The 21,798-nt window shown below is 51.0% G+C and overlaps 2 protein-coding genes and 1 long non-coding RNA gene across 4 annotated transcripts; 1 reads left to right on the forward strand and 2 right to left on the reverse strand.

Annotated features, from left to right (window-relative positions):
- Positions 1 to 1,731: 1,731 nt before the first annotated feature.
- On the reverse strand, positions 1,732 to 10,261 carry ABCF3 (ATP binding cassette subfamily F member 3). 2 transcript variants are annotated; one of them, XM_061414223.1, is made up of 21 exons: positions 10,110 to 10,261; positions 9,728 to 9,875; positions 9,508 to 9,587; positions 8,980 to 9,026; positions 8,716 to 8,813; positions 8,495 to 8,617; positions 8,058 to 8,324; positions 7,664 to 7,744; positions 7,516 to 7,575; positions 7,362 to 7,418; positions 7,227 to 7,249; positions 7,061 to 7,116; positions 6,747 to 6,947; positions 6,571 to 6,647; positions 4,523 to 4,567; positions 4,309 to 4,441; positions 3,616 to 3,704; positions 3,422 to 3,513; positions 3,114 to 3,246; positions 2,889 to 2,976; positions 1,732 to 2,800 (listed from the first exon to the last, which is right to left on the reverse strand). In XM_061414223.1, exons 1-21 carry the CDS (start codon positions 10,180 to 10,182, stop codon positions 2,642 to 2,644), a joined length of 2,130 nt encoding a protein of 709 aa, XP_061270207.1. In that variant the 5' UTR covers positions 10,183 to 10,261; the 3' UTR covers positions 1,732 to 2,641. The 2 variants fall into 2 exon arrangements, with proteins under 2 accessions (XP_061270207.1, XP_061270214.1); XM_061414230.1 differs by lacking the exons at positions 8,495 to 8,617; positions 8,716 to 8,813; positions 8,980 to 9,026; ... (1 more) ...; positions 9,728 to 9,875; positions 10,110 to 10,261 and having other exon boundaries at positions 7,664 to 7,771; positions 8,069 to 8,157.
- Positions 10,262 to 10,270: 9 nt separating this feature from the next.
- On the forward strand, positions 10,271 to 11,367 carry LOC133246196 (uncharacterized). Its single transcript, XR_009735943.1, has 3 exons — positions 10,271 to 10,439; positions 10,751 to 10,883; positions 11,151 to 11,367. It is a non-coding gene; the product is annotated as an uncharacterized LOC133246196 (long non-coding RNA).
- An 857-nt stretch (positions 11,368 to 12,224) lies between these two features.
- AP2M1 (adaptor related protein complex 2 subunit mu 1) lies at positions 12,225 to 21,155 on the reverse strand. The gene is made up of 11 exons (XM_061414242.1): positions 21,040 to 21,155; positions 19,023 to 19,139; positions 16,946 to 17,211; positions 16,150 to 16,232; positions 15,403 to 15,538; positions 15,171 to 15,312; positions 14,548 to 14,667; positions 14,308 to 14,443; positions 14,107 to 14,204; positions 13,473 to 13,584; positions 12,225 to 12,834 (listed from the first exon to the last, which is right to left on the reverse strand). Exons 2-11 carry the CDS (start codon positions 19,094 to 19,096, stop codon positions 12,700 to 12,702), a joined length of 1,302 nt encoding a protein of 433 aa, XP_061270226.1. The 5' UTR covers positions 19,097 to 19,139; positions 21,040 to 21,155; the 3' UTR covers positions 12,225 to 12,699.
- Between the last annotated feature and the right edge of the window lie 643 nt (positions 21,156 to 21,798).

The following is a 21,798-nucleotide window of genomic DNA, read 5'->3' on the forward strand; positions in this document are numbered from 1 at the left end:
AAGGAAGCCCAAGAACACTGGAGTGGGTAGCCTATCCCTTCTCCAGGGGATTGTTCCAACCCAGGAATTGAAATAAGGTCTCCTGCATTGTAGGCAGATTCTTTACCAGCTGAGCTACCAGGGAAGCCCTTAGTAGGACGTTAGGTTCTAAATGACAAACTAGGCTGGAGAATGGCCAGTGAGGGTAAATGGTCCCTTCTTGGCTTACATTTGCCTGGAAACCAGTGAGAACGTACCTAAAGTTGTCTATATCCCACAAATCTTGACAGCAATTCCAATGTTGAAATAAACAACTGACTGGTACCTTCAATTGCTGTGTAGACTTGTATGGAAGGATCTATGATCGCTCTGCATTCCCCCTCCCACACGGGACCAGCGAGGCTGCCTGAGGCACTGGAGTGTGATAAGGCCAGCAGAAGCAAGGAGGTCAGGACTACAGAGGCTTTTCAACCTGGCCAGCTCCTGACTGTTAAGGCTCTGGTGGAAGAACCAGTCTCCTAGGGGCAGAAGTTGGAAAGGCTCTCTAGAGTAGAAGGGGGTGCTTCCCTGTGTCAGATTCCTCCCTTCTCTCTGCTGTGTTTCTTGGGAGAGCAGGCTGACACTGCCTGAATTTTCTACCCAACTCCCAAATGCCCCAAATCCCCCCAAATTCACCTTACATACTTATTGTAGGGTCTTTCTCAACTGCTGCAATTAACTCATCTTAATTTTCTGAAGGTCTGCAGTGTAGGTCTGTATTGCCACACATACAGGCTCTTATTTAACAGAATCATAAAACTGCGAGCCAGCCTAGAGGCCATCTAATGCTGCCTCCTATTTGAAAGAGCCCTTCTTTAGATAGCCATGGGGCTGAACAGTTCCAGAGATCGGGAACTGTATGTAACAAGGCAGTTTGAGTTGTTAAAGTTTTTCCTTCCTTTGAACCCAAACCTGTCTACTCTGGAGTCACTCAGAAAAAAATGTACTGCTTTTTCTTATGACAGCCCTCCAAATCATAGACTGGACACAGAGGAATCACTCTGAGTGCTTATGTAGACCCCGAGAAGGTGTACAAAGGTCGACTTGTCATGGCTACTCAGCTAATTAATATAGGTGAGCCCTTCTATTACCAGTAATAGTGCTGGGATCTGATCACAGATCCAATTCCACTGCTCTCCACACACAGAGCCACCTCCAAAGAAACACTCTGCCACTGAAGCTTTGGCGGCATTTCCAGGGACTCTAAAGAATTGGGAAAACTCAGACAGGGACCACAAGCTGGTGAGGGGTGAAGGGGCTGACAAACAGGGATGCACAGACCCTACCCCGGATGGCCCCAACTGGCCCACATGCAGGTCTGAGGTTGGAAGAGAGTGGTGGGGCCTGTGGTCCTTGGAACCATGAGCATGCATGTGGCCAGAGACATGCCTAGAACACCACATCTTGAGGACTCCTGAGACAGGGGCTGAGGAAGCAGGAAGATTTAGTGACCCTTCCTGCTGGCTGTGCAGCAGTCCACTGGTGCAGAGCCTTCCAGGTTTATTCTCCTTTACCGCCAGACAGGTGTCTCCTCCCCAGTGACCTGTATCACACGACCCGCAGTGGCTGGGTTAAGATCCCTTGGTTGAACTTTGTGATGACAATTCTCCACAAAGCCGACAAGTTCCTTCTGTTGATGCTGGTTTCTCCGGTCATTAAGAGGAAAGCAATTTTAGTGTCTTCTGCACGACAATTACATACAGTGGCTGAGTATCCAGGAAATAATATTTATAAATCATACTACTTCTGTTAAACAACCCCCTCTCCCCATTTAAACACTGGTTAATTTGAAACCAAGATGTTCTTTTTCTTTGCCTTAGACCCCATTCTCAATTCCCTACTTCCCAGGCCTCTCCTATGTGGTTAAGAGAAAAAATAAGGAACACAAAACCACTCAAGCAAAATGGGGACAGTTTCTCACTTTTCTCTTTGGCCCCAAATGGTCCAATTCAGAGAAGTAGAGTGAGGCTGGGCCAGAGATCACTGGAGAAAGCAGTTGGCAAACCATGTCTGAGGCCAGGTTGCAGAATCAGCTTACTCGCTCAAGCAGTGGGGCTGAGACAGAAGAGCCCAGACCCCTTAGCTAAGCCTTGGCTGGAGAGCACAGCACTGCAGTGATGGAATACACTGCCCTTCATTATAAGCTTGGTCCACTGCAAGGTCGACCCCCAGCGGCTTTGATGACATCTCCCCCCAGGGACAACAGTGATGCTTCCATGGCCTCCTCCACACGACGGACACAAATGTCACAGGAAAATGCCAAATCAGAGACTGCACTCCTTAACCATGGGCGAACACTGCAGCCCTGCACCAGGAGCAGCAGAGTGAGCAAAGGAGATGCAGGGATATTTAATTTACACAGTGGCCACTCAGAGCCCAGTTGCAGCGGGGACAGTGGGAGGGCAGCGCCCCCACTCCCTTCCCCTTGGAGGACCAGTCCTCAAAGACCCTTAGGTGGGGCTCCCGGGTTGTGCAGAGGATGCTCCAGTCAAAAAGAGAGATTTATGAATAAGGCTGTCCCCAAAGTTGGGGGAAGTTCGTGGCAGGAGATGGCTGCCTACATGGTGGCCCAGGGGTCTGAAAGACAGTCCATGTCCTGGGCACAGTCCTCAGCCTCGTGGCCCTAGAGGAAGCCCTCACGGCGGAACTGTTCCTGGAGAAGAGCTCGGTACTGATCAAATCCCCCCTCAACCCGGGTGACGCCGCCTCCTTCGCACACCCACAGCTCCCGGCACACCAACCGGATGAAGCGCTCGTCATGGGACACCAGAATCACACCACCCTGCAAGACAGAGACCGTGGGGCTCTCAGAGGGGCCCAAAGGCGTGCTGAGGCCCAGGAAAGAGTGGGCAGTGTGAAGGTACACTCACCCTGAAGTTGTTGAAAGCACGGCCCAGAGCCTCAATGGTCTCCATATCCAGGTGGTTTGTGGGTTCATCCAGAATGTAGAAGTTGGGACTGGAAGGCAGAACCCAGAAAGGTGGGAAGTTAGGGGGCTGGGAGAAAATGAGCTCTGCTACCAAGGCAAGACAATCATTTTCCACTGGGCAAGAGCAGGAAAGTGGAGGGCAAAAGCTCTAGTCAAGGCGGCTCACCAGGGCATGGTCATCTGAGCAAAGGCCACCCTGCTCTTCTGGCCCCCAGACAAACTGGCAACAGGGCGCACGGCCAGTTCTCCAGAGATGCCATACCGGCCCAGTTGGTGACGGTACTCCTCCTCAGGCCGTCCTGCAATAGGCCCCACCCCACCGTATGGGTTCCAGGCCCAACTCCCTCCCTTCACCATCCACCCAGCCCCACCCCCAATGCCCACATCCTTACACCCAGACTCAGCAACCCAAGGTAAGCCTAGGGGGAGGTGTCAGGCCCAGCCCTCTTTCCTCAGCTCAAATCCCTAACGCACCAGGGAACTTGCGTGCTAGCAGTTCCACAGCACTGACATTCAGGTCCAGCTGCTCCACGTGGTGCTGGCTGAAATAGCCAATCTTCAGATTCCTGCAGACAGATGGGAAGGAGGAGAGGGGATGGAAGGCAATGACCATAAAGGAGTGTAGCTACAGCACAGGAGGGGTTGGAAAGCGGAGGTGTGGGCCCTACCTGTGAGCATGTCTGATGCCCCGAACAGGTGTCAGGTCCCCCATAAGCAACTTCAGCATGGTAGACTTCCCAGCCCCATTCTCCCCAACCTGTAAGATGACACATGAGTATATAAAGAGCATCCCTGAGTGCGATACAGAAGCAGAGGAGATGAGAATAGATCCCAGATAGTCCCAATGACTCCAACAACTAAAAAAAAATATTTTTAAGGAACTGTAGAGAAAAAATGAAGGAAACAGTAAAGCTGTGAAGGGGACCAATACCCAAGTACCCACTAAGTGCAAGGGAATTAATTCTCCCAATAGCAGAGCAAGCTGGATGTTATCTCTCTTTTAAGAATGAGAAGTCTGCTTAGTAACCAAGCTAAGAAATAGCAGAGTTAACATCCCAAGTCTGACCCTGAGCCATGCTCTCTCCTCTATGTTCCAGTTAGGAGGACACTCAGAGCTGAGACCAGTAAGATAAAGTACTGCTCTAAGTACTTATAAAACACCACAGGCCAGGCTCTCTATCTATGCTGCAGAGTGGCCCTGTGAGGCTGGAAGAGGGACCAGGACAAGTACAGTGAAGTCCTCGGCCCAGGCTCTGACTCCTACTCCTGTGGACCTTCCCTCCAACGTGACCAATCCACAATACAATCTCCACACTGGGAGAGTTCACTCCCAGCTCACAGAACAGAGATGGTAGCCATACCACACAGATGCGGGATTCAAGATCGGCAGAGACGGAGAGACGGCTGAATATGACATGCTTTGGGTCGTAGTAGAAGTCCACCTCATCCAGTTGCAGGATTGGTGGTGAGAACTTCTCAAATCCATCGGGGAACCTGCAGGAGGTGGGATGATGAGCCTGAGGGCAGCCCCAGAAACAAGAGCTTCCCCACCTGCCCCTCTGACCCAGCACTCACTTCATCACTACCTCCAGCTCCTTATCCACAGGTTTCAGCTCTGGTCTGAGGAGAGAGGAGACAGACTAGATTTGTGACTTTAAAAAATGGATTTGTTCTTATCATACAAGTAATACATATGCCGAAAAGAACAGAGGTTTTTTTTGGGGGGTAGGTTTTTGTTTTCCCAGTTAATATACTATATGTTTCAATGTCACAAGATCCTAAGCCTTACGATTTTAAGCTCCCCTACCACCTGTATGTCTAGAAATGTTGCTTCAAGATTAAACTTCCAATACTCTTTTGGGTATATAACTTAAAAAAAAAAAATACTGATTGGAAAAGATACATGTATCCTTGTGTTTACAGCTATATTGTTTACAATAGCCAAGACAAAGAAACAACCTAAGTGTCCATCCATCCACAGATGAATGGATATACATATACACACACATATACAATGTGTTGACAAAGGTCTGTAGAGTCAAAGCTATGGTTTTTCCAGTAGCCATGTATGAATGTGAGAGTTGGATCATAAAACAGGCTGAGCATCAAAGAACTGATACTTTTGAATTGTGGTGCTAGAGAAGACTTTTGAGAGTCCTTTGGACTACTAAGATCAAACCAGTCAATCCTAAGGGAAATCAAGCCTGAATATTCACTGGAAGGACTGATGCTGAGGCTGAAGCTTCAATACTTTGGCCACCTGATGCAAAAAGCCGATCCATTGGAAAAGACCCTGATGCTGGGAAAGACTGAAGGCCAACAGAAGAAGGGGGCAGTAGAGGATGAGATGGTTAGATAGCATCAACAACTCACGAACAACAATTTGAGCAAACTCTGGGAGACAGTGAAGGACAGAAAAGCCTGGGGTGCTGTAGTCCCTGGGGTTGCAAAGAGTCAGACACGACTTAGTGACTGAATAACAACTCAGCCATAAAAACAGAATGAAATTTTGCCATTTGTAATAAACGGACTTGAAGACTATGCTAAGTGAAATCAGTCAAGAGAAAAAGAAATACTGTATGATATCACTTATATATGGAATCTAAAAAACTAAAATCTAAAAAAACAGATTCACAGATATAGAGAATAAACCAGTGGTTATCAGTGGGTAGAGGAGAGGGAGGGAGGAGCAAGACTAGGGTAAAGAATTAAGAGATACAAACTCCTAAGTATAAAATAAGCTACAACGATATACTTATTACACAACACAGAGAATATAGTCAGTATTTTATAAGTAAAAATGGAACATGATCTTTAAAAATTGTGAATCACTATGTTGTACACTTGAAACACATAATATTGCACATCAACTATACTTCAGTAAAAAATGCCTCCAAAGCTCAACATCATTAGTCACAAGGGAAATACAAATCAAGATTTCAAAGAGATATCACTTCACATCCACTAGGAGGGCTACACTTCAAAAGACATAATAAATGCTGGCAAAGAGGCGGAGAAATTGGAATCCTCGTATACTGCTGGTAGGAACGTAAAATGGTGCAGCTGCTGTTAAAAAGTTTGGCAATCCCTCAAAATCTTAAACATAGAATTATTACATAACCCAGCAATTCCACTCCTAGCTCTGTACCCAAGAGAATAGAAAACATATGTCCACACAAAAACTTGTTCATAGCAGCATTATTATTCCTAACAGCCCAAAACGGAAAACAATCCAAATGTCCACCACCTGATGAATCATTAAACAAAATGTGGAGTAACTGTGCAATGAAATATTATCTGGCCAGGAAAAGGAGTGAAGTACTAATCCAGGCTACATGATGAACTTCAAAAACATGACATTATGCGAAAGAAGCCAGACATAAAAAAAAGGTCACAGGGAGGAATCTGTCTATATGAAATGTTCAGAATTAGCAAATATATACAGACTGAAAGTAGACTGATGGTTGCCGAGGTCTGGGGGCAAGATGCCTTCCTGCAGGGAAGGAAGTTAAAAGTGGATTTGTAGGAAAGGAGAGATCTAGAAGGGGAGGCTAAGATGAGAATTGTAGGCATTCCCTACAAAATGAGAGGAGTCAGGGCCCAGTCAGGGACACTGTACTCACAGTTTCTCCAGCATCTTGAGTTTGCTCTGCACTTGGGAGGCTCTGTTGGCATTGTAGCGAAAACGGTCAATAAAAACCTGCAAGTGGACAAGTTCAGGCATATTCAGCTCCCTCACCCCCCACGACTCTAGTACCCATGGGATGGGGTGGGTCCCCAGTCCTGCCTGCTCTCCCACCTGGATATGCTGGCGATACTGTTGCTGGGCCTCATATTCACGCTGCTGATTGAGCAGTCGCTCCTGCTTGCTCTTGATGAAGGTCTCAAAGTCTCCTCGGTAACCATCCAGCCGCTGGCTGTGCAGGTGGATGATGTCTGTGGCTATGGCATTCAGGAAGTTGCGGTCGTGGGAGACGACCAGGATTGTGGAGGGCCACGTCTGAGGGGGTCACAGGATGGCAGGCCCAGTTTGGGAGGGCAATCAGCTCCCAAACCCCAGAGGCCTTGGAGACAGACACTCCCCAGACCTGCTCCACACCTGGAGGCACTCACCTGCAAATAATTCTCCAGCCACAGGATGGCCCTTACATCCAGCATGTTAGTGGGTTCTGGAAAAGCGGGGGAGGACATGTTTGGGATTGAAGGGCCAGAGAACTGGAAACTTGGACAATGCCACCCTTCTGCACCCCAAAGTCAGGGTGCCGCATTTCAAACTCACCATCTAACAGCAGCAGATCTGGCCTATGGAAAAGAAGAATGCATGGTTTGAGGTTTCAGGTCAGCGACTTGTCGCCACCTCCCAAGAGACAAGCTCATCTTCCATAGTATCCACATACAGGTCCAGGGGACTCACCTAGCAAATAGAGCCCGGGCCAGGGCCAGTCTCATCCTCCAGCCACCTGAGAACTCCCTAAAGAGACAGAGCTGCATCAGGGGCGAGTGTTCACGAGAAGAGGCAGAGGCACAGTCAACAGTGTTCAGAGCCAAGAATGGTAAGGGCCACTCACCGGGTGGGCTGCTGCTGCATTTTGGGGGTAAAGCCAAGCCCAGCAAGAATGACTGATGCTCTAGGAGTAAAGAAATCAAAGAACCTGATTGGAACAGGTAACAGAAAGGAAAGATAAAATCTGAAGGAAGGAAGGGAATTTTAAATACCTGGCAGGTGCTTTGTCAGCCTCGATCTCCTCCAACTTGGCATAGATTTCTGCCAGCTGTGCAGCTTGTGAACCCTCAGCCCTAGGAATGGGGGGAAGAGCAATCAGGCTGAGCGGGAGAAGTTTACTACTTTATCCTGCACCTCAGGACAGCTGCAAAGCAGGCTACTGGCTGCACTGTTGCTGGGACAGGAACAGAGCACAGGAAGGACTTGCTCACAGCAGTGAGGGCAACGGCCACCATGCCAGGAACAAGGAATGCACAGCACCACCGAGCCAAACTCTAAGCCCTGCTGCTTACTAGGATGGGTATTCGAATGGCGGATTGTGCCAGCATGGCAGGCACTCTGCGAAGCACAGCTGCTGCTGGTCAGTCTGTCCCAGGGAGCCCTCACCTGCCAGCGGCAATCTGGGCGTTGAGCTCCCGCTCCCGATGCAGGAGGTCTTCTCGCACCGTGTCACTCTCCAGCACACTCTGCAGGGCAGGGGTGTCATCTCCAGCAACTTCTTGCTCCACATGCAGCAGGGAAATGTGGGCTGGAACCCGCAGGCTCCTGGTGGCCAGCATCTTCAGCAGCGTTGTCTTCCCTAGCCCATTCCGACCCACCAGGCCATAGCGGCGGCCCCATGCTAGGTTCACATCTGCTCCAGCCAGCAGAACCCTGTACGGGTAGCAGGAAGACGACGAAGGGGGCTCTAGAGATAGCTACACAGCAAGTATAACATAAGAAACCTAACTATTTTTAGCCCCATTTCACCGCTCCAAATTCTCCTTTAACTGTAAAAAAAAAAAAAAAAAGTCAGCCCCACTCCCCCACAGCCACTCCCTCACCTATCTCCAAAAGACACATCAAAGTTCTCAATTCGCACATCGTAGGATTTGTTCTTTCCAGATGATTCCAACCGACTTTCCTTTCGGCTGCCTGCCTGGCTGGCTGATGCCTCTTCCAAGACTCTTAAAGGGAGAAATGGATGGCTTTTAGCACTCCCTAGCAGCCTTCCATCTCAATAGGGACTGCTCTGCTCTCTTCTCAGCCCTTTTCACTAACTCACAGAGGGCTGCTGGTCTTGAGTGTGTCCTTCTCTGAGCGCTTCTCCTGCTTTGCCTTCAGTCGAGCCTCAGCTTTCTCTAGCTTCTTTGCATTCACCGTCTAAGAGTCCAAACATAATGCATTTCATCCTATGGTGTAGGCTCAAGGACTCAGGGAAAGTCAATCAGAAATGCCCCAGGAATATACTCCAATATTTAGAAACAGTCAACTCTCACCCCCACCATAGACACAGACCCCTCCCTTTCTTCTTCCTCTCCCTCCTCACCGAGGACTGTTCCCTCTTTAGCAGACCTGGAAGTTTGGTGCCACAGTCTGTAAGCAATAAGAAAAGCAGTCACCTTCTCCCTAAGGGAACGGAAACTAACATTTTCAGTGGCTAACATGAATCAGACACAGACACATACATTTAAAGGAAAGCTTTACAAATCCTGGAGATAGGTATCAATTCTCTCAACACTTAAAAACTCAACTCACAGATTAAGGATACAGCGGCTAGGAGCAGTTAAGCAACTCCTACAAGATCATGCAGTAGGTTAGTAAGCTGCAAAATTGGGAAGTGAACCTAAATCTGTCCAGCTCCAAGACCCATGGGTCCTACCACACCCAAGAGCTTGGAGACCTCCCCAATCTTAATCCCTTTATTAATGGCTCATTTGCCCTCAGTAAAGACATCAACTAACTCCTACAAGCTTGTCCTGTGGAAAAGAGGTAAGAAGAGTCCTGAGCCCCAGAGGGCAGATGGCTAGGGGGTGGAGGACGTAAGGCAGCTAGTTCAATCTTCCCTCTCTCTCACCGTAGTTCTCTGTTATCTTTGACAACTGGATGGGGGCGTCTAGCAGCACCTGGCTGTTTCCCTGCGTCTGTGGTTCCGCCCTTGAGGGTAGGGATAGAAAGCCATGGGTTAGAAGAGGAGGAAAAAGCTCTATGGCCATCAGACCTTGTTCTCTCACGTCTTGTCACCTGGCCGTCCGCTCTCCCATCTCCCCCACGAATCCCCCTGCCCTGGCACGTACAGGCGCAGAGTGTTGTACATGCGCTGGCACACGGCCCTGATGCCCGCGTCATCCTTGCTGTCCCCGGACACCTCCTGCAACAGTTCCCCCACAGCTTCCACCAGGTCATCCACAGACTCGAAGTCCGCACTGCCGCTGTGCAAGACGCCTAGGGAGGGCATGTCAAGACACGAGGAAGATACCAGGTAAGGTGGACATACAAGTAGTTTTGGTCCCCGTACTGCGGCCCCAGTCCGGGCTCCAGACCCAACTGGTCCTCGGGACAAGAGGTCACACAGAGGAGAGGCCTAGCGGCGGTCCCCGCCACTGCTCTGCCTTAGTACCTCCCCCCGCCCTGACTTCCACTTCGGCATCCCCAGCGCGTTGATTCGGTTCGGCTCACCCGTCACGTAGTCGAAGACCTGTCCATCAATTTCGGGGAACTCGCTCCGCAGGATTTCAGCGCAAGTCGCCATGTTCCAGTCGGGCTCCCGTCCGCGCAGTCGCTGTGAGACCCCGGTCAAGGCCCGCCTCCTACCGGTGCCCCGAAAGCTCGCCCTTCCTTCCAAAGCGCATGCGAAACGGTGACGTAAGAAAGGCGCGGAGTGCGCAGAGCCCGGTGGGCGGGGCAAACGGAGCTGGCGGTACCGTACGCAAGCGCCGCTCAGAGTCCATGCCGAGACGCACTCTCTGCGCTTGCGCGACTCTTTTTCCACGAAAGAATTAGCCACATGTGCGGTTCTCAGACTTCTGGGAGGTGGAGATCCTGCAGGCGGCGAGGGCGGGGTGCAGGGAAGCTCGCGGTTTATCGGGCCATGAAGGGAACCTCCCGAGAAGGGCGGTCGATAAAGCACTTTGGCCTTACTAGATTCTACATGTTCCCCAGAAACGCGTCAGCCGCTGCGTGCTTGTCCATTTTGGAGCCCGCTGAGAGCATTGCTGACTCACGCTGGTGCCTGAGTTCTCAGAAGCCTCTGGCGCCTTTTTGTGTAGTCGCGGATTTTGTTCGGTTTTCAGGCCCTACGGGCTGCTTGTCTTGATCAGGTAGCCAGCCCGCCCGCGACCTCTCACACTTGACGGCTCAACAGACTTAAGCGAATAACGCCCTTTGAGTCTTCCATCACCCCCGGGCACTACCTCACTGACCGCCAGTGGGCAAGAAAACCAGATCGACAAGGTCTGTGTAATTTCATTAGTATTTATTATTCCCAACCTACACCCAAAGCAGACTTCTCCGCAACTTGAGTCTCAGTAAGTGACCGTAAAAGGGTATTGCCTTTCAGTGTTTCCCTCAGGTAGAAGTTAGGCATTTCCTCAAAATGCTACCGCTTCACATTTAATGTGAATATTCTTCCAAACTGGCTCCAAAATTGTCAAAGTCACACCCATTCATCGTTTTGTCATTGAGGAATATTACAAGATTTCCATTTTATTTGAAACACAGGGAAAGTGGAATTCTAACGGCAACTACAGAACTATCTGGTTTCTTCAACAACACTGCAAAAGCTGAGGGAGAACCTGTGGCTTTTAAGATTTAAGAAGCATCCACCAATCAAGGAACCTTGTTTGGATCCAGATGTAAGTTGTGACAGTTTTTTTGTAGGACACTTAAGCATGAACACAGATTGGATGTGACATTAAAGAGCTAATCACAAGTTGAACCACTATGATGGGAGTTCATTATATATTTTCTACTTGTTTGAAATTTTCTTAATAGATTTCTTAGGTTTAAAAAGGCAGAGACCAAGCAAGGGAAAACTGGGGATGGCAGATCTTTGCTCTAACACATTAGCAGAATATGGAGCATTCCCCTCAGGGTCCTGTTCACACAATTCTTTGGCAAGGGGAAGGCATGGAGGGAGGAATTATCTAAGAGGCCTGCCTGCCTGTTCAGTGACCCCATGGATTGTATGTAGCCTGCCAGGCTCCTCTGTCCATGGGATTTTCCAAGCAAGAATACTGGAGTGGGTTGCCATTTCCTCCATCAGGGAATCTTGCTGACACAGGATCGAAGCCTGGTCTCCTGCATTGCAGGTGAATTCTTAACCCCTCAGCCATGGGGGGCGGGGGCAGCCCGTAAGAGGCCCGGGAAGAGTGAAATTTTTCCTTTTTACAACATACCCACCAAGGTCTGGGAAGCTTGAATAACTGGGAAGAGGATAAAATTAAGAAGTCAGTCAGTTTCTAAGGATGGCTGGGAAGACCAAATGTACACCTTCCTTAATCTCTGCTAATTAGAAAAATACCTGCCTAAAACTGAGAATGGTTTTAGGTAAGAATCTCTACCTTCAGGGAACTGGGGCCAGGTGGGGCTGCTTGCCCTTGAGGCTATCAGAGGGCGTTCTGGGGGAAATATCTGTTAGGCTAAGGGCTTGGTTGGCCCTGAGGGACATAACAATTAAGATATGACAAAAGAGTTTAGAAGAGAATTCCACTCAAGGCTGAGTTAAGACAGGGGAGGGGCAGTCCCACCAAACCCTCTCCACTGTAGCTCCCACTTCAACACTTAGCCAGCAGCTCCGTTCTACAGAGTTTATTAGGTTTATAACTGGACGAAGTCACACGTGTACAAAATGAAGCTCACACTATCCCAAAGCAGAGTAGGAATTGAGGGCTGGGGATCCGTTACTGGCCTTTGGGGGAGCTCCGAGGTGAGGGGCAGCCAACCCTCCCACTCCAGAGATGTGGCCATAGGAGAGGGGAGGAGAAGGAGCCCACTTGGCTTTGGTCACAGAACTCAAGAGCCTGGCAGTGGGCTAGGGCAGGCAGATGGATGGTGGAGCAGGAGCCTCTGAAACCACCCCATTCAGGGAGCCCAGGGACTGCTCCACCAGTCCCACTTGCAATGTGGTTGGTCCAGACCTAGACTCGGGGGCTAGTGCAAAGGGCAGGCAGCAAAGCAGGAGGGAGGAGACACTGATGTGTGGTGGCCAAGGGCACCCAGACCTGTGGAAGAGGGTGGGTGGGGAGGTGGGCTAGCGGCCACCAGGCAGCTAGCAGCGGGTCTCATAAATGCCGCTGCGGCCAATGTAGCGCACCCATTTGATGACATCGTGGTCGCTGTAGTTCAGCTTCGGTTCAAACACCTTCAAGTAGCGCACCTTGAGACCAGAAGGTGCGAATGGCACCTGGGCAAGGGATAGCTCCAGTTAGGGATGTGGCCTTCCTTTCATAGCCAGTCTCCTTGGGGAAGTTCCACAGCCCTGCCCTACCTCCTCTCTCTACTAGAAGGGTTTGAATGACTGGGACCCTGAAAGAAGCTCTGGGAAGCTGGGATGGTGAGAGGTCCTCTAAGAGGCTACTAAAGAAGAAAGCATAACTAGCAATCTATGATTTGGGTTTGAAGTCAGGCCCTGCCTGTGATGACCTGAATCAGTTCCTTTAATCAGGAGGTGACAGCAACCAAAGACCTACCTTAAAATATACTTATCCTGCTCAGTTTTATGGACTTAAACAGTAAGGTGGAAAAAATTACATGTTTAATGTGCATAAAGCAAAGTCAGCCCATTTTCCTGTCTTGTGTCTTACTGAGCATGCAAGCAATCTCAGTTTTTCCTAAGAATTGTTTTATGACCAGCCAAAGGAAGTCAAAGATTTTTGTCAGTGTGAATATCAATTTCTAGGAGGAAGCCTGCAGGGGAAGGAATGGGTCTGTGAACTGAAATCACCTCTCATCATCAGCAAGGTGGTAGGTGCAGAGGTAGACTGGAAGGATTTCTAAGGTCTTTCCTAGCACACATTGCTCTAGGCCCCTTCTCTGCCGTACCTCAAAGTTCATTGAAATGGGGGGTCGAGCCCATTTCTTCTTGTCGTTGGTGGGCAGCAGCTCAATCTCAGCGCTGATTTGCGATTCCTTCATGCCTGCCATGCGCTTGATCCTGGAAACACAGGGTCAACAGGCAGCACGGGCCCCTAGTAGCTAAGAAAAGCTTCAAGGGGGGTTGATGCCCCTTTAAGGAGGTTGTGGGGGGAAAAGAACCCAGAAGCTCAGGGGAGGTGCCAGGGCAAGGCAAGGTGCTGAGGACTCTGATAACCTCTTGCTATGAAACCTTGGGTCTGTTATTCCTTTAGCACTGCGGGCTGCATGCAGTTTCTGCTTAGACACATGGCCAAGCTATCCCTTGCTCTCTACTTCACAGAGGTACAAGGGCAAATGGGGAAACATTAAAGAATCATGACAAAGCATGCATGCAGGTACCCCAGTGCAGGCATGTGCACAACTGCACAGAGGTACAATGGATGAGAACACAACCGGGGCTCCAGGAGAAGCAGTCACCCCCACTCGCCCAATACACACACACACACACACACACACGTGCGCGCACAAAAGGTGACACTTAACAAGAGGGTACACGAAGGTTTCTTGAGCCCTATTGTGCCCTCATGAAGGAAAGACTCACTTCCACACGATGGCGTTCTCACTGGCCTTATACTTGGCCTTCCCCTTCATGCAGATTACCTGCACCCCACTAGTGTTCAGTGGGGTTGGGATCCGCACCTGGAAGTGATACACATGTCAGGGAGCTCTGTTGAATCCTGACATCACCTGCCTTTATTCTTAGAGACAAGTGCTTCCTCCTCCCTAAGCCCCTTATCCTCACCTCAATCTTCTGAGCCAGTAGTGAGGGTTTGAAGTTGGACTTAATGACCACCTTGACCTCCAACTTGGTGCGTCCCACTTCCCGAACTAGTGGGATCACGCGAAAAGGAAGGATGATGTCCTTGGTGGTGCGATACCTTCAGGGGTGTGACAGCTTTAGGTTGGCACAGCAGAGCCTGTCCTCCCCCCTCTCCCCGCTCTCTGCCAATAGCAACCCCTGCTCCTCACACCCCATTGGCACCTCATGAGTTCAAATTCTCCATCTGGTGGGATAAAGCTGATGCTGCGTTCAGAATCAAACTTGCTGAGTCGCACACACTGGTGGAAGGTGCAGTCATCAATGGCAATTGATTGCTTCCCGCTGCAAGCAGGGATAGAAGGTCTTGTTGGTATACAAGGATGGCAGCAGTGAGTCGGGCTGGGAGACTACCCCACCCACAAAGGCTGCAACAGCCTGGACAAGGCTTGCACTGTAACCTATGGAAAGCTGCCAGAATGCAGGTTTCTCACTTGGGGGTCCCTTTCCTAGAGTTACGGATGAGTGGAAGCTTTGCAAACTCATTATCTTTTGAGAGTTTTGCTGTGTGGAACACAAAAGTTTCAGGCACACTGGGCAGAGGCCATCAGTATGTACGAAGAATCTTGGTCCTTGGGACCAAAAAAAGGGGCTTACTCTGAGTAGGGTGAGGACAACCCCCTCATCTCTTCAACACAGATACTAAGAGCAACCAGCCAAGCACACCCTTGGGAAGTGAGAGTTTGCATTACTGCAGACATGCAATCTAGAAGGAACCTGTGATTCACCAGGCTCTGCTCAGCCGTCCAAGGTCCACCCTCTCCCACCAGCTACCCTGCTTCGGGCACCTCTTGCTTGTTTCATCAGCTGTGCCTTTGCCTTGCTTCTCAATGACGATCTTGTCATTCATTCCAAACTTGCACTCAGGCATGCCACTCAGATAGCTCTTCATCACTACCCGGCCTGACACATGGGCGCTCAGGACCTGCCCTGGTGATGGACAGATAACCAGAAGCAGCTGAGTCAGGACCAATATCCTGCCCTGGCTCCCCTCCAGCTTCATCACGCGAGGGCCCTCACCTTGCGGGGACATGAGGAGGTTCACACTCTCCAGCACATCCAGGAAGAGCTCATTCCGGCGATACTTGATGCCCTCCCGCCGCCAGCCAATCTGCCCTGTCACCTGGCTGGTGATCTGAGACTGCTCTTCTTTTGTCTACATGGGGCACAGAGACAAACAACAAGGCCTCACTCCTCACCCCCTTCAATTCTCTTATCTCCATCCCCACTCCACCCTCATCCCCTCAGCCTTCTAGTCCACACCGTGTGACCCATCTTCCCCCATGGGGCAGGGCCTGGAGAAAACTGAGCAAAGCTGCAAGGGTGGAAGCTGAGGGAACAGCTTACCTGATGCTGGAGAACACAGAGCCAACACGGTGCCCACAGGAAGCAGCAGATGAGTGCAGATGTGAAGAGGCAGGCAGAAAAGAAGGAGAAGGCTATAAGGCCTGGATCCTAGAAGGGGGCCCAGGCTCTCTCCTCCTGAGGAACATCAAAGCCTCCAGAGCAGCCCACACCCCACTCCCCACAACACAGAAGGAAACTGCTTGCACTGTATTCCCAGTAACAGAAACGCTGAGTTGGCAAGCTCCAGGGGTGGGAGAAGGCCACACAGAGCAGAACAGGCCTGCAGTCAGGGCAGAAGGCTCAGGCCAGCACTTCCTATCAGGGATGGGCTCATGTGTCAGCTCAGAAAAGGCTTGCGGGCCAGCCAGGGTGAAGGGCGGCTGGGCTCCACCTTGACTATAGCCTGGACAGTATGAGTACCTGGCTTTTGATCCCCTGCTGGGTGATGAAGGTTTTCAGTGCACCTGTCTCCGAGTTCTGTGGGTAGCCAAAATCTAGGATTTCTGCAAAAGGAAGGGATTCATCAGCTCCTAGAAAAAGCTGAAGGCTCCTACTTCTCATCCCCCCAGCCTGGATACATCTGGCCAGCATAGCTCTAAAAGACATTGTAGCATCATCTACAGCAAGGTTTTTCTAGCTTTGTAGCATTTACTCTAGAATATATGCTTTTCAAACAGTTAAAACATTACATTTTTTTCAAATAGAAAAAAATCAGAAGAGTCACATGGCCAGTGGGTAAGAAGTCCAGAAGCCCTAAGCCCTTAAAATACAGAGTGTTGATGTGGGAAGGTGGAAGGACTCCGTTCACTTAAATCATACCCTACAGAGGAAACAATACATCCAGAGGAACCTGCAATATCACATCCTAACCCAGGCTCTGAGGCAGCTCTTGATATGGAAAGCTGGTAGGACAGTCAGTGTAGTAAGGCCCAAACCACAAGGTTAAGAGAATGAAGTGTGCTTAACTGAACAGCAGGAGGACCAGCCACCAAAAGACCTTTCGGTCTTCCCCCACCTCTACTCGCTAGCCTATTTCTGTATTCACTTCAGATCAGTCTTTAGGTCTGGATTTGGACTGTCCTCCTCCTGGCTCAAAAGACCATATAGGAAACAAAGTTTAGAGGGCACTGGAGCGAGCCTCAGACCTACTCCCACCTCCAGGCCAGGCCCCACCAGGCTTTTTCCCACCCTGGACCCACTGCCCCACCAGCCTCACCGTCCAGCAGTTCATATATGAGCACAAAATTGTTCTTGATGTTCTCTTCGCTGATCTTGCCAAAGTAGGCAGCCATTACGTCACACATCTTATAGAGGAATTCGAAGACCATGGCAGCATTGACATTCTGCTTGGTGACAGCTGCCAGCCAGATGTTGGACCGTTTAACATGGAAGAAACTGGTGCGAGCGATATTGGTGACGGGGCTGCGCACCTGCTGCCGGGCGTGGATAACATTGACCCGAAAAGCGTCCACTGCATTCCTCCTGAGAGAAAAGAGGGCACAGAGGCTGCTCAGTACAGGCAAACCTCACTCCGTGGGGATCAACCACAGCTGCTAACAAATAGCCACCCTCCTCTCTGCTGAAGCCTGACACATACTCGAAAGCCAATGCCTTAACTGTCGGGCCAGTTTCTAAGACTCCTCCCAGCAGGGGCTCAAGAGAAGGGCCAGAGCCAGGCTGACATCTGGCCATGAGAGACAGGAAGTCAAGTGGCGATGACAGTAGGGCAGATAATAAAGTGAGGTCTATCGGATTTAAAGAAAATATGTTCCTGACTCCCATGCCTGGCTGCAGTTTCCCTGCTTCCACCTCTATAGCTTCTCAGTAAGCTCCAGGCCCAGAAAAGAGAGAGACACTGCTTCTTCTCCAGTCATTCCACCAGCGGGGAAGGCTGAGTCCTCCAGAAGGTAGCAAAGCCAGCATGCCTTCAGAGAAGGCTCTAATATACTAAGGGAAAAGCCAAGGGGTCACAGAGCTGGGTCACCCATGCTTGTCCAGGATCTAATTCCAGGGCAAGTTCAGGGATGAAAAAAAGAATGAAGAGAACAGTGATGGGGGGGCAGGGCCCCCCACCCACCTGTGCCTGGGCAGCAGCTTGACAGGCCGCTTACCTATTGCTACAGCAGCCAATGAGATGGGATGAGAGAAATGACGCCACCGAGAAGAGGAGAGTGACAGTAACGAGAGAGAGGGTTAGAGACACAACACACTGGGGTGGGCAGCACACACCATGCGGCGGAAGCAGATGGGCAACAGGCAAGGGGTGCAGAGCACAGCAAGGCATGCAAGACAGTGTGTGCCCTGGGAGGCTCAGCCAGGCCCTCCAGGGCCAGAGGAGGGGTGTGGATGGGTACAGGCATGCCAGGCATTGCCATGTCTCTAGCTCATGCCCCACCACCATCCAACAAACAGGCACAAAGGCCAGGCTATCCCCATTAGCCACGAAGCTGGGAGCCACTGTAGCAGGCCCATCTCTGACTGTCTAGTCTAAGCAATTCTAGGAAGAAAAACAGGGCAGCATGAACCAGAGGAACCTAATCTCATCAGAGCTCCTGAGGCTAGGACAAGTCCCCTCTGTCAGGGAAGGTCAGTGACATGCAGGTGGGGCAGAGTAAGTGAGGCTATGTCTCCTCGTAGAGGTCTGACGACACAGACAAGGAGCTGTTCCTGGTCTACTCTGATAGACCAGGAAAGCAGCACAGCCTCCCTGCTCATCCCTTGGTGACCCAGAGAATGCCTCAGGCTTGCCCAGCACCTCTCTTCCTGGAGTGGCCCAGAGGAACTGAAAACAGCTGAGTCAGCAGCCTGACTCCTGAGAAAGGGAGTGGGAGAGGATTCAGCAGCCTGAAGAGGCTTTCAAGTCCAGTGAAGGCTCTCACCACAAGAAGGGCTTTTGAGAGCAAGACTTAGATTAGTACTGCCAGCCTGACCACTAATTCCACCCGCTAGAGACAGATCTCCCTTCTCAAAGGAGGGATCAACCCTTCAAGCAAAAGCACTCATCTCCAGCAACTAGGTCTGTCACTACAGGGAACAGGAGGCAGCAAGGGTAGGAGTTCCTAGGACTGTGGGGGTCCTGCCATTTCACAGGTCCCACTGAGTGGCCAGCAACTAGCTGCTTGGCCAATACCACCAGACCTAGTGGGAACCAGGCTGTAATAGCTGAGCATCCAGGATGCAGCAAGGGGCGGGGAATAGTCCAGATCAAGCCTCTGGGAGAAAGAGACCTGGCCCTGCATGCTGGAGAGGAGGGATGGGAGTGGGGGCACAGCTGGCTCAGCCAGGGCACTCACCCGATGTCATCTCGGTAGACCCGGGAGATGAGCACCTCCCCCTTGTGATTATAGATGAATAAGCCTCCAATCATGGCGGCAGCTCAGTCTTCGCAGCCCATCGCTCTGAGAAGAGACCTAGGATAGATGGGGGGAGTGTAAGGGAAGGCGGCAGAATCCGAGCCCTGTCCCCTAAGGGGCTGTCCAAGTCACTGGCTGGGCCTTTTTCCTGACTCAACCCTCCAGCAAGTGACCCTACAGTCCTCTTAGCCAAGCCCCTCCCTTTCACCAGGCCCCAGTTCCTGTTTATCCCATACTGGAAGGGAGAAAAGGAGAGGGACTTAGGCCCAGGATTCTAAGGCCATTCTGACCCTCCCTTTCCTGGGACTGAGCCCAGAGTAGCCCCCTCCCCCTTTCACAGCGCTGAGCTCAGCAAGGCCCCTTCCTGTGCTGACTCTCAATCAGGCTCTAGCTGGTGAGTCACTGCAAAGGCCTGCCTGCGGGTGCAGGAATGGCGGTAGGAATTACTCCAGCTGGTTCAGGCCTGGGGCCCCCAGGCAGAACTTTAGGAGCGCTAGTCTCTCAGGCTCCACTACCCTTCAGAGAAGGCAGCAGGACCTGAACCTCTGGCTCTCTAATTCACAAAAGTCTAAACATTCTAGGAAAGGGTGTGCAGGGATTGGGGAGGAGAGAAGAGAGCCCTAAGGCCCTGACATCAACCCAGGAGTGCTGCTCCAACCTCTCCCAGGCAGTCAAATAAACAAGTAAAACAGCAGAGTAGAAAGGCCCCAGCCCTGACAGACTACACTTCAGTGACCCAAGCAGCTTATTAGTTATTTCTGACCACCTCTCTTTTAAAGATCCTTCCAGTGAAAATTCTGATTCCAGACCTGCAACATAATTCATTTCTGACCTGTATGCCTAAAAACAAGGGGCAGAATCCCGGAACTATCTAAATTACTTGGGTCCAACTGATTTAGATTGTTTGCAAGGAGAAAAAGGGTTAATTTAATTCTAGATTTCCTGGATTAGCCTTGGTGTTAATTTCACAAGAGGGGCAGTTTAGGAGACTTTCAGTTTCTAAACTGGAAAATAAAGTGTATTACTATAGCAGTCAAGGTGTCCCAGGCTGAGAGAATGAGAAGTCTCTCAAAGTGGTTGGACACTTCCCATTCCTCAGTCCCAGAGACCAGGAGAGAAAGCGCAAAATGGAGGTAGAGCCCTGGGCAAAGAAGCAAGTTCACAGGGATCAGGTGGTAGGGAGGGCAGGGCATCAAAGCAGAGATGGGGCCCAGGTCAGGAAAGGAGTATTTAGTTAAGGGATAGACTGGCAGCAACAGCCAGGCAGTGTACTCAGGTGAGCCCACAGCAGCAACAGAGCTGGTGGGGGCACCTGGAGAAAAGAGTTTCCAGTATGGCAAAGGTCACGGCTTTGAAGAGGAAAAAACAGCAGGGTGAGACTAATAGTGGTGAATAAGGGAAAGCTGAGGAGACGTAGCTTGCTGTGGTACGCAGGTGTATAAGCATGCGCGGGTGGTGGGCTTTTCGCCCCGGGGAGGAGGACATCACGGGTAAAGATGGTTCCACGGCATGCGGGGGCTGTCACTCAACTGCAAGGAGAGGGTGCCGCAGAGTGGGGAGCTTGTCACAGTCCAAGGAGGCGGCACAAAGAGGTGTCACCGTCCTAGAGGATGGGGGAATTGTCCTTGCCCCGGGAGGAGGAAGCGCCGAGGGCTAGGAGGTTGTCACGATCTCAGGGAGGGGGCCGCCGCGCGGCGTCTCTGTCTGGGAGGATTCCAGGAGGGTCTCCCTCTCAAGCGAAGCTCCGGGCGGGTCAGGTGGAGGGCACCGCTCCACGCCTGTCCTGCAACCGCGCCCAGGGCGCCCCCGCCCCGCCGTCAGCTCCCTTTCTGATCTGAAGCCTGAGGCCACTCCCGGGTGTGGGCTGCTTTCCGCGTAGCGCAGTGCAGTGAACGGCAAAGCTGGGCAGCCAGGGAGGCGTCCTCCCTCACCCCGTACGGCCAGATCCCGAGCTCACCTGGTGTCCGCGGCCCTCTGCTCGGCCGGCCCGGCCACTCTCCGGATCCCAAGATGTCCGCCCGCCCCCTGCTCGCCTGCCCGCTGCCTCGGCTTTCACTGCAGTGTTGCGGCCCCGCCCCGGCCTCAACTGCGCGTGCGCGTCCGCCGACGGCGTAGACTACAAATCCCGACAGGTCTCTCGGCCTTATCTCTTAAAATTTTAAGCTCCCCTAGGTTTGGCAGAACTACAACTACCGACAGCCTTCGAGACTCGAAGGAGGGACTAGGCGTGCCTTGGGCGAGGAGTAGGAGGGGCTTTATTCGGCCCCACCCGAAATACACAATCCACAATACGCTGCTATGCTCACTTCCTTTTCCTCATTGAGCGTTCTGGGAATTGTAGTCTCTGCAATCCCTCTTGTTCGTCTTTCAGAGTTTGTGAGAGCCTCAGAGGATTACTGCCATTTGTTGAAGCCCATCTGTTAAGCCTTGGATTGCTGTAGGCCTTTCAGTCTCCAGAGTCCGAGGACTGATTGTCATTTTACTCACACACACACACACACACAGGACTGGCAGTATAAGTGTTTGTGCTGAGTTAACTGCTTTATAACATCACCTCTGATTTTCCCAAGCTTTTTTGCATCGTATATTTGTTCTAGACATGAGCCTTTTCCCAGGAATCAAGACTTAAGGTAGGGGGCAGGGAGTAAGGCATCAAATATTTAGAAGAAAAGCTAAAATTTTTCAAAATATGTTTGTGTTCTACCTCAACTATATA

Source organism: Bos javanicus, chromosome 1 (genome assembly GCF_032452875.1).
Source record: "Bos javanicus breed banteng chromosome 1, ARS-OSU_banteng_1.0, whole genome shotgun sequence".
Classification (NCBI taxonomy): domain Eukaryota; kingdom Metazoa; phylum Chordata; class Mammalia; order Artiodactyla; family Bovidae; genus Bos; species Bos javanicus.